At 35.5% G+C, this 12,098-nt stretch overlaps 1 protein-coding gene across 1 annotated transcript; it reads left to right on the plus strand.

The window, feature by feature from the left end:
- The first annotated feature begins 4,720 nt into the window (after positions 1-4,720).
- Positions 4,721-10,642, plus strand: LOC146145741 (solute carrier family 2, facilitated glucose transporter member 7-like). The gene is made up of 6 exons (XM_083390664.1): positions 4,721-4,741; positions 6,107-6,238; positions 7,139-7,331; positions 8,588-8,709; positions 9,316-9,486; positions 10,514-10,642. The coding sequence occupies exons 1-6, from the start codon at positions 4,721-4,723 to the stop codon at positions 10,640-10,642; spliced, it is 768 nt and encodes a 255-aa protein (XP_083246790.1).
- The last annotated feature ends 1,456 nt before the right edge of the window (positions 10,643-12,098 follow it).

The raw sequence follows: 12,098 nt of genomic DNA on the forward strand, positions 1-12,098 counted from the left end.
ACGCGAGTCTTAGTTCGACCAGTTGACCACCCATGAACTAGTAAAAAATGGCGTCGTGTTGTTTGCTATCGTGACGGATCAATCTGAAATCCTGTTGAACTGTTTACTGTTGTGTGGTGCGCGTCTTGTTATTTGCCGTTGTAAGTACCACGAATCCTTTGGGAATTTAAACATTTATTAGTATGGTCAAATCGGTCGAGAAATCGGAACGTGATCGCGAAGAAGAACAAAATAAATGACTTGCTCTGCAAGTGGGAATGGCTCTTTGAACGCCCAGTCTAAGTAAGACCCGAATGCCCAGTTTTTTAATGCCTCCTTGCTAAATCGCCACTTTCTAGTAAAAACAGCATGCAATATCAATGACATCATTCGGTGTCGGATTAAACAATCGTAGAGGTTGCCGAAAATATGGGATATCGCTTCATTATTACAGTAATGGTGTGAAAAAAGCTCACAGCATAATGAAAAGAGTCGCCCCTTATAGCAAGTACAGCACGGTGCCTTATAGCAAGTACAGCACGGTGCAATCAAAACAATGCTGCTGTCTATGCACAAAGGTCACTGGGTCTTAGTAGCCACAGCCGCTTCAGTGGGTTTGACTTTGCTACGCATGAAAAGTCAGTAAAAGGCGATTTCGCGCGAAAAATAGACTTCTTGGCGAAGTGCCTCGGGCAAACTTGAATAATATTTCTAAAAATCAGTGAGGCCATAGAGCCAAATCCGTGGCGGTTAACTTGTGTTTGTTGAAGCATGCCTTCGCAGAATAGTTTGACTCAGGTATCATTTAAAAAGATGGACGGTTTACAACAACAACGAAAACTTCGTTAAAGTGATATGTTTAGCCAGAAAAGAAATAAAGACGAGTTGATAGAAAAAAAAACCGCTGAATATAATTTTGCGACTTAATACCGTAACGTATACATTATGTTGTTTGTAACAGGATGAAGCAAGCAATGGTGTTACAATAGTTTATGTTTTTCGCCTACTATCCTTTAGACCAGGGGTCGGCAAACTTTTTCTAGTCGCGGGCCAAAACCAAAAGGTCTTTGCGCGTCGCACAAAATGATAACTAAGAATTATGTTATTGAAATGTTAGAACAACTGTAAATCAGGCGGAGCTCGGATATTTTTTGCACTTAAAAACGTGTTTAATTACATTTACAGAAGCAGTAAAGTATTGGCGCTAAGCGCGAAAAAAAAGTTTGTTTGGTTTAAAAATCGAGTTCACACGTTCGTCATCCATACTACTAGCGAAAAAAGTAACAAAACTACTTTAAGGGAAGCGAGCGCGATTTTTTTTTTTTTGGTATACTGTTATTTCTTTTAATTTCTTGCAAGTTTTTATTACATTGCCGAAATAAAAAATAAAAAAAATGTTAAAAAATATATGTCCAATATTTTTTAACATGTTTTCCGTTTTTGCGCGACGCACTTGGCAGCCTTCCATGGAGCAACGGCAAAGAATCGACCATTTAGTTTCGAATGCTCTCCGTCAACATTTTACCTATGTTTATATTTCTTCAGAGAAATATGCCACTGCGGTTAGCCGAATAAACGTCGCAAGCTGTAGTTTGGTGGTGGCTGAAATAAACCTAGAACACTGTAAATAAAGACGGAACTGTATCAGAAATGTAACCACTGTTCTTAAACGTTTCCATTATGTATATTTAGGTAATGAATCAGCAATTTAAGTTTAGAAAAGAAGTTTTTGTATCTCCTGCCTAAGTTATACAAGAATAATCTTAGCGTACCTCTTTTTCACATTGTTTGCAAAAACTCGCAACACGTGTTTAATTACCAATGTTTAGTAGGCTGCTTAAAATTGTTCCAATGTAAAATAAAATCAATGAGATTTTATGTTCATACATAAGACTGAAATTTAGAGAAAAAACGTTTAACAAGTAAATGTCGAGCTTGTTTGCCAAACAATAGTTGAATGTTTTATGTTGCAGAAAAAGTGCTGAGCATCTTAATTGGTTAATGTATACTGATGGCGGATTAAAAATTAGTTGCCCATATTGGCATTTGTTATAAAAACGTTTGATCTAGATTCTAGAATAATCACTGCAAAGCGATTTTTACTATAAATAGAATAACAATATTTGTGGCCTTCGCGAATTTGGAATTGCTGTCTTTGAGAACTGCGCAAAAACAACTACTTTGGCATCAAAGCCCCCTCGTGCAGTTTCTCTCAATTGCGAAGCCTTGTTTGCAGTTTTTTAGGGTCTGACGTGAGTTCCTGGTACAGCAGGAAGTGTGTACGTGCCCAATGGAGTTAATGACAGCACGTTTTGTATCGATGAAGGCTGAGCGCTGTCGCATGCCATTCCTATTTGGGGAATTAATGCTGAATCGATTTCTAGAAAATGGATAGAAATGAGAAGTTTGTTTGGCATTGCCGGCATTTATGGCATATATGTACACGGATAGCAGCGTGTAAGCAAGTTGTTCTAAATATTTTAAACAAAGTGCGGGAAGTTGTTTTGAAAAGGTTTTACGAATTTGGTGGAAATGCCGGCGACGTTTATCAGTAACGTTGTCAATTTGGTTTAAAAAAGTAATTTAAAATAGCTAGATTTACTGAAGAATTTATTTTCATTTATGCCACTATACTAAATGTTACAGGAATATTGACTTGAGAAGGAATTGAAAAGGAATGTAAATTTCCTGTTCAGCAGCAAGTATCTCACTAATGCATGAAAAAAATAATCTGTTTTGAAATCTGATCTGCTGTTTGTTGTTCTAAACTTAGTTTATAGTTTTTTTTCATAAACATATATTGGGCCACATAATTTTTGTGCAACGAAAATGGGCCACGGAAGAAAAAAGGTTGAGAACCACTGGCTTACATGATCCACATCAGCTTTTAATTCCCATCGCATCGAGTGACTTGCTTTCTAAGTTTTGACTAATATTTTAGTTTGGACGGCCAGCTGTGCTCACAACCGTTATATCACTGAAAATAGTTTAGCGGATTATTGAAGGCTTAACTATGCTATCATCTTAGAAAAATATAAATGCGACTCAGAAATCATGTGTACGTTATTGATGAATCAAAGCGCTAGAAATAAAGCGTTGCATCCAATTTTCAATCGTTATACTATGGTTTTGGCATCGCTATAGTCGTTTGAATCTAATTAAAACGATTTAAAATTGGAATTTACAATTCCGGATGTGCTTCAACCAAAACAATGTTTTACAATAAAAAAAATAAAACATTAATAGCCCTATTTTAGCTACCTTGAAAAGCATTCAAACGTAAATTAACTAGTAACCTTAAGCTTACGTTTTAAACGTGAGTATGCAATTACCACAAACGTGCAATATAAACGATTGTGATTGATATAACTGGTCCGAATTAAGCTTGTCATATAGGCGAAACAAGTTTCCTGAAATTCAACCAAAGCATGAAAAACATCCTGTCAATCATATTTAATTTGCATGCAAACTATATGCAAGGAATTATGAAGCTCTAATTAACCGATTTGAATCGATAAACTACATTTTTATTGTTGAGTTCAGAACAAACCATGGCATTACACTTGATTAAATCGGCTGGTCAACTGTAAAATCTACACACAGAAATGCGAGATCCCATTTTTTTTTTAAAGGATGCGCTATCGATAGAGATGAGCGATATAATTGGATTGGGGGCGATTGCCGATGTGAAATTCAAGTTCTTATCAGATACCAGGTTGATTTCGGTGCCAATGTGATAACAGATTTCCATAAGGTTTGACGCAATGCTTTTACCAGGCCAATGCTGCCTTTTCTACTGTTTAAAACCAATTAAAATGTAAAATGATAACCTTAAAAAAAATGTATTTTACTTGATTTAATTTTATTACTTTCCGGGACCATGGTAATGACTTCATGTGTTATCGATCCGGCGGGAGTTTGCCTAAAATGTCGGAGACCTATACCTATTTATATCACAATCTACCGCGCAGTCGTAACGGCAAACAATACATCGCATTGTGGCATTTGTAAGCCGCGAGACACAACTGGCATACCTTAGTTTGCACAAACAGAAATACAGATGTACATACGTGCCATCGCTTCTTTCATGCATACGTGTTCTCGCCCCCTTTATCCCTATAAGTGGTGTGCGGTTACAAGGCCAACAAGCCTTATCGATCACCTTAAAGATAGATCGCCACGGTCATGCATAGGTTGTTCGCTACAGCTATTGGCAAAGCATAGAAGTGAGATTGTCAGAATGCTAGGCACATGACCGGAACGAACAGAAAACAATTCTTCTGCAAGCATTATAATGTAAGACGGAAGCATTAGCATGACCTCTATGCTGAGCATGTACGCTTAATTACAAAGCTTAAAATTGCCTTTGCTTGGGTAAAGCAATGATAACAACCTTCATTCTACAAAGTTACTGAGAGGCAAAAACGGGACGGACGTTGACAGCGAATATTATTTCAACTAACGTTAAAGCAAAGATTTAGAACCGCTATGATTTCTATGCTTTTATTAGACATCGAATAATGTTTGGATCAGATCGACTTAGGATAATATGCACTCAGCGAAAATGGAGTTATGGTAATTTAAATTAACATGAGTTTTTCGCATGACCCTTTCTAATGTTTTTATAGAGTTTTTCTTTAGTGTGTATGAAGTTTAAAGAATATTTTTATGAATGTGTTAAAAGTTTAATTTGTTTTTTCAGCAAGACTTAAAATATATTCTGGCCTTGAATGAAACCACAATGGATGGCGAAAAACGAACTGTAAGTATTATAGTAAACCAACATCGTGTATTAAATTTTCTTAAACTTATAAAGAAGCATTCGATCGTTTATGTCACAATTTCACTGCGCAATTTCATTTGGCTCCAGCTTTTCGCGAACCAAAAACACTCAAAATTGATCAATCATTGGCGTGTATACACAACCTAATTCGTGCGAAAAAGGAATTTATCCACGGATTTCTGAAACCGTTATAGAGTTTCTATCATAAGGAACCGATAAATATTTGCTAATGTGACCTCTATCGCTTGAGCAAATGCTAGTTAAAAAATTCCGCAGGTTATTGTGTAAGAATCGTCTAGTTGGTACTAAAGCGTTAACAGAATGTATAGGGCTATAGGTTAAAGCGCCCGTTTTTTTACCGCGTTCAGTTACTGCATTCTACGAAGTCAGACGTTGACTAATGACCAGGGCAGCGTACGTCACGACTCATTGATAAATCGTGTTTCGTTACGGGGGTGATTTTAAGTGCTTAACAGCGCTAATGCTACCATTTCCGTCCGGTTTGTCCTATAGGCTTACAGTATAATTATTTATTTATTTATTTTTATCATTGAGGGAAACTTAAAGGAATAAAGGCGTGTTACAATGGTGTGCAAAAATTTCTGCACGCGAACCGCATTCCAAAATTTATGAGTTAAAAGGGCCGCTCAAATGTAATGAATTTTGTAAAATAGAATTCACTTTTTTAGTGCATTCACGCGAGGGTTTCTGGAGGCTACATTTTATTTTTCGAAAACATGGTGACAAAATATTTTGGATTTTAGACAGACTTTGAAAATTGTTAATCGATTAAGGAAACTTAATAAAGCTGTATTACAATGGTGTGCAAACATTTCTGTGCACCAACCGCATTAACTTTGTGACGTTATTCCAAAAAATTCCCCGACCCCAACCCCCAAAAAATTCCTGGATCCGTCCCTGTTGTCGTAATGCTTTTGCAGGTGGGCCAGGCGATTTGGACAAATTCATATACTTCTATGTATCGTTGCTTGAATTCCAAATATATATTTTTGCAAACCTTAGCGCATTTGCTGTAACGATTGTAATTCTACAGTCACAGCCGTAAACCACCTATAAACGAAGAGTAATTTAACTTTAAGTTGGGATATTTGTGTTTTATGTTGACGAGCTGTAAAGTTTCGAATTATTACTAATTTACTTGGGATATTCCTAAAGTATTTTTGACAATTTGTTTATCGATAGTTCTGGAAAGTGCACTTAAGGCCGCGACAAAAGGAGTTCGTTGGTTCTTTTTTTGCCAGAATTGCAGCTGGGACAAAACAGCCACAGTGGAAAACACAATCTTACGATAATTTTAAGATTAAAATGTTTGTGTTTCCGCAGAAAGGCATCTTCTTCGGCTCGTTTTATCTCTTTGCGACTGGTGCCGTGACTTTTTTCACGATCGGTTTTCAAATCACTGCTTTGGGGCCTGTTATTCCGGCGCTGAATCAAATGTACAACGAAACCTACTTTGTAAGTATTGTGCCGTTCCTAATTAATTAGGAGTTTTTTTATTTTTTATTTCGTTTGTTTTTATATATTCCTACTTTTTATTAATTGGTATGCCCGCAGTATTATTACCATTGTTTAACATCTTTCGTTCGGACTTCACTAAAATGTAAACAAATTCTTTAAAATGCATAGCAATTCTAGACTTCGGGTTTTAGGTTTAGCTTTGCAAGTCAGTGATTCGAAACCAGTAGGCCAATGCTTAACTTCGGTTAAAAAGAATTTGTGTTCGGTTAATGAAGATTTAACATCTAAGGCGCTAGTCGACTCAACAGTTTAATGACTTATGTTTTTTATTCAACCTTATAATAACAACAGTTTTATTTTCCTCAGCGAGTGTGTGTACAAAACGTCACTAAGTGTAACTTATTTATAACCCGTCAAAGTAACTTACAAAATGTTTACAACACCGATCCTGGTCCTAATAAATTAAATCTCGGACTCTCTGTCATACAAAGCGATTGGTAATCTGCCGCAAACAATATGATTTTAAATGACATAAGACCCTTAAGAATATCAAAACCTATTAAAAATCGATCTATTGATATCAATACGAATTCTCTTTCATACGAAGCAACCGCTCTAAAATTCCCTCTTTTCACATCTTAAAATGCCCTGCTATAAGCACTAAAATGCTCTAATTTAACATGCTTTAAAATGTATTATCTTATGAACGAAATGCAACTTCAGTAACATTAGGAATGTTATTTTGTCTATTCCCACTCAGTGTGGTAACGCCTTACAAACTATTTCGAAATACTGCTCCACGTAAATCATCAACTCCCTTCAGCTAAACCTTATGGTTCACCTAACGTTCTTTGGTTTACCTAACTTTTTTGTAATTTCAATTCCGAAAACTTGCAGAAACGTAATGGGGAGCATCTTCCGGAAAGTGTATGGCTCGCCCTTCTAACTGTCACCGTGTCGATAATAATTGTTGGAGCCTTCGCCGGAGGAACAACCCTGAAGTTGTTTCTTTCCATCTTGTCTCGAAAGCACCTGATGCAGATGTATCACGCCGTGAACATCTTCGGAGCTATGCTCATGGCTTTAGTTGGTGGGATCACGAAATCATATGAAGTCCTGATCATCGGACGATTTATCGTTGGGTTCATGATAGGAGCTTGTTATGGTGAGACTGACGGTGTTTATATTCGGTAAACAAAGGACGCTTTTGTTGCCTCATACAATCTATTTTCCTACTTTTGTGTTACTTGTGGTACTATGAAGGTATATCACGTATAAAAAAACAACTTGTGACGTTTGCCTTATTTATAAATAATTCGGCTAACAATGTAAAACGGTCAAAACATAATAATATAGTTTGCCGAAATGTTATGTTGGATTAGTTCTGGGTTTTGACATATAAGTTTTTTGTGTTTGTAAGCATTCTACTTAACTAGAAGGCCTTATTAAAAGTAACAGGAGGGCTGAATATCAAACCACAATAAAACGACTATTGTGCTTCCAGGTTTTTTTTAAGGTTTGGTTTGGGTGACCGCTACGTAGTTATAAGAGACCGCAAGTGTTTCATTTAAATACCAAAAAGTTGCAAGTCCAAAATTTGGGAAACCGCTGGAGAAATTTACGGTCCCCCAAAACACCTTAAAAAAACACTGTGTGCTTCTATTAGTTAACAAAGAAAAATAAAATTAACTCATGCATATGCTTTGGCGGACTATAATTCAAGGAATAAAACACGTTCTTATACGGCCTTCATGGTATTTCCAAAACGCTCACGGCCAATTTGAAAGCTGTTATGAAGTGAAATAAGTTCGTTGCAATGAATCATCCCGCAGAAGGTTAAAATCAACTGTCATTATTAAATCATCATAAACCAGTAAAAGTCTATTACAATTACAGCTACAAAAACGTCAAATCAATAAGGCACGGCCATAAACAAACCCTGTTTAACATTAGATTTAAGTATGTTATTAAGACATACATATAACACTATAATTATATGACCACACAATTTCCACACATTTCAATATCATATCCCGTATTGGTATTATATGGATGGCAAAAGGTAAAAGCAATGTGGTAAACTTATGCACTGTTGCTCAATCATTATTTATTTTTAAATTGTTTGTCTTTCTACACTTTTACTAGTTCGTTGGACGAGCGGCACAGTAATAGGGATTCACTACGCTGTATTCGAAATGGAATAATAACAATCAATTTGCCATGGCGGATAACTTCGTATGTAGATTTTGCAAACTGATTATTATATTTTTTCCCAAACAGTAAGCTTAACTTCTTTCAAGTTACTTTTTTTAGAATTTAAAATCCTTACTTTATACTGTTGTAAAGCTTTGGCGCCTATGATGATGGCTGAAAAGTGTGAACGCAGCAAACGTGATATGTGGCAGAGTTTCATCGCAATTGCAATCACTTTCGGATCACTGTGTGGGCCCTCCTTTGCCCATCCAAAGGTAAACACACCTTGGTCAAAATTACACCAAGAGCTTAGCAGTCTTGTGGCTATGCGAATATTAAAATCGGTTAAGGTGTTTTCTAGGCCTAGGTTATAGTGACAGTGAATATACACAGTGTTGTGCAAAGCAAGTGTTGGGCAACAAAAAACAGCTAACTTGATCCGAAATTAACGTACATTGTGCAATTTTCAAAAATGCGTCTAGCTTGATTAAAAAAATGCGTCTAGCTTGTAAATTAAAAAAAATGCGTCTAGCTTGTAAGTTTAACATTTTAAAACAGACAAACATTAATAAAAAATATCATTTTTAAACCATTAGCTACGAAAGGTTTTTTTACTTGAGTTTGAAATGGAGAGAAATGCTACAACACCAAATTCGGAGTGTCGTATTTTGCGTTTTCTTTGTTTTGGGGAATGAAATATGTGCTTTGTGTCATCCAAAATTTTTGATTAATTTTCCTACCGTGGTCATTTAAATATCTTTCTTTGCTTAATAGAAAAGATTTTCCCCCTATTCCTGTTACAGGACCTCGATTACTATGTAAGTTAAATACGGCTCACCCTGGTTGCTATCACATCAACGACTGTGTTGTTTTTACTTAAGGCTCTTGGAAGTATTGACAGGTGGCCGATACTTCTGGCCATAGGCGCAATTTCCTCCGTGTTCTACCTCATTAGCAGCATCTGGATCCCAGAATCGCCTTATTACTTGGTCCGTAAGAACAGGAAAGACGAAGCGATGAAGGCGCTGAGGAAATTAAGGAAAGGAAGTGACGTAGGTATCCAAAATAAACCTAAACATTAAACAACTCACGGACACATAGGAAATCTCCAAATGCATTGTATTTCATAGTGGTAAATTAATTATGGTTAGAAAATGTTTGCTGCTTTCTTATATGTTTATATCGTTAAAATTTGAACTTGTTGGCTCAACAGTTAAGGGTTAATATCGCTGAATATTAATATTCATATTTTTGAATATTAATTTTTTTTCAATATTTTTCGCTAAAAGTGTGATTGCTGGAAAGATGTAACCAATACAAGGACTGTGTAAAAATTTCAACTTTGTAGCGTCATTTTTAATTGCTTTATGCGAACATTAATTACGAAAGGCGTTTTTTCGAATTTGGGCAGTTATGAATTTTCAAAGAAACAGTAAACACCCAGTCCGAATGAATTTAAACATGATTTATGTCTCATTTTGAAGGTGGTGACTCCTAGTTTATATCGTTAAAATTTGAACTTGTTGGCTCAACAGTTAAGGGTTAATATCGCTGAATATTAATATTCATATTTTTGAATATTAATTTTTTTTCAATATTTTTCGCTAAAAGTGTGATTGCTGGAAAGGTGTAACCAATACAAGGACTGTGTAAAAATTTCAACTCTGTATCGTCACAACTTTCGGAGATATTGCCCCAAACCTATTCCAGCGCGCCAAGTTTGTGCAGGTTTTCGTAATGAGGACTGGCAGTGATGTTCAATTGTAGGGGAAAAAATCGTACGTGACCTAATCACTAATCAAATGTATCTGTTAAGAAACTGTTTTAAGCTGTTCAATAAATGTAAATCAACAGCATTAAAGTAGTATAACGCGTTGCCAAAAATAGATTACATTGATGTAGTCATTAAATATTTAAATTAAATCTATTTAACGTTGGATGTGTGCAGTTATCTATGGTTTCTGATATGCCGTTATTGCCCTGAAAGTTATCTGTTCGGAAAATGGGCAAACCTAGGCCTAATGGTTTGCTATTTCAGGCTAACGTATTTACTTATAATCTTCAATCTATTCGATAAAGAAACAGCTCGAAAAGGAGATGGAAGACATCGAAAATGAAGTAAATGCAACCACAACCATTGTCGGTATCAAAGAAATGTTGAGGACCAAGCAATACAGGTTCATATTGCTTCTGAGTTCAGGAAAATAGTTATGTTTTTTGGGACATTCTCAAGAAATTGAACGTACAGGCTATACAATGTGCTAAAATTATAAAACTTAACCGTGGACCAAGTTAATAATTGCGATCTTGCGAAAGTATTGGTTTGCTTGTGAAGTTGTTGTAATGAAAATTTCTCTATATTATCAGTGGTTCCTTACCAATGAACAATTATCTCCCAAAAGGGTAATGTGGCAATTTTAAACATGCAATGTTAATATAATTAGTTTATGATATCTTACACCATTTATACGAATAAGGTAGCTTTGCAAATATATATTGTTTATTATAATTTGAATGCATTTGGTCATTGTAGCGTTTATTCATCAACCAATTGTCGGTGTTAACATGTTAGAAAGGAATAACAGAAGTCATTAAGTTTCTTCAAAGTGGTAATGATGCCATAGGTTTATTCACTGAATTAGCCACATCATTTACACGGTCATAGCGTTTTACGATTGTGCGATACACTCCGGATTTTTTAGTCGAGAGTAGCAATTATACTTCGTGGTACGAAGAGTACGGGAAATAAATGATTGATTTTTGTTCTTGTTAGGGACCATCTAATAGCAGTGGTTGCCATATATGCCGGCTTTATGTTGAACGGAGCCAACAACTTTCTTTTCTACACGGACTTAGTGTTTCTTGATGCCGGAATATCGAAGGAAATCGTCACTTATTGCACCATCGGAGTGTTTTTCCTGCAATTTCTCGCATCGATTTTCGGGGTAAATTTTATGATTATATTTCAAATGTTCTTTGTAGATAGATTTAAGGAAAAGTTTGACTGATATACTCTATATATAAGAATCCTTTAGTTGGGTCAGAACTACGTCAAAAAGTGGCTATAGATCATATAGATTTACCTGTCCTACACGTGTAAAATAATCTAAAATGTACATTTTTTTCACTACTTTTGGCTTAGTTTTTCTTGTTTTTTGACCATTTTTAGATTTTTTTTTAATTTTTTTCAAGATTTTTTAGATTTAATAAACTGACTGATATTGGCTAAACCAACTCGATGCCTTTAAAGTGAGGTTACTAGTAACGGATCTGTTATTAATATTTTTTTTATTTAGACATATCTCGTGAAACGATTTGGTGGGTTAAAGGTCAACATCTGTTCAACGATCCTCATCATCATATCGCTCACGATTTTCACGATCAGCCAAGCCACACTCCATCTAGCGCCTAAAGTCATGCCTATTATTGCTATCGTATCTACGGCTATGTTTTTCGTTAGGTGTGTCTTCTAACCATTTTACTGATCACATCAATGTGCAGCACTTTTGTAAGTGATATGCTAAATGATGCCATAAATTTTTATGTCGTTTATGTTTGATTGTCGTAATAAATTATAAATTTGAAAAACCATATAACTTAAAAACATAGACCCTTGCCGTTTTAAAACAAATAAAAAACCCTTTACATTTTCCGACATTTATTT

Source organism: Ascidiella aspersa, chromosome 5, assembly GCF_963924565.1.
Source record: "Ascidiella aspersa chromosome 5, kaAscAspe10.2, whole genome shotgun sequence".
Taxonomy (NCBI): Eukaryota; Metazoa; Chordata; class Ascidiacea; order Phlebobranchia; family Ascidiidae; genus Ascidiella; species Ascidiella aspersa.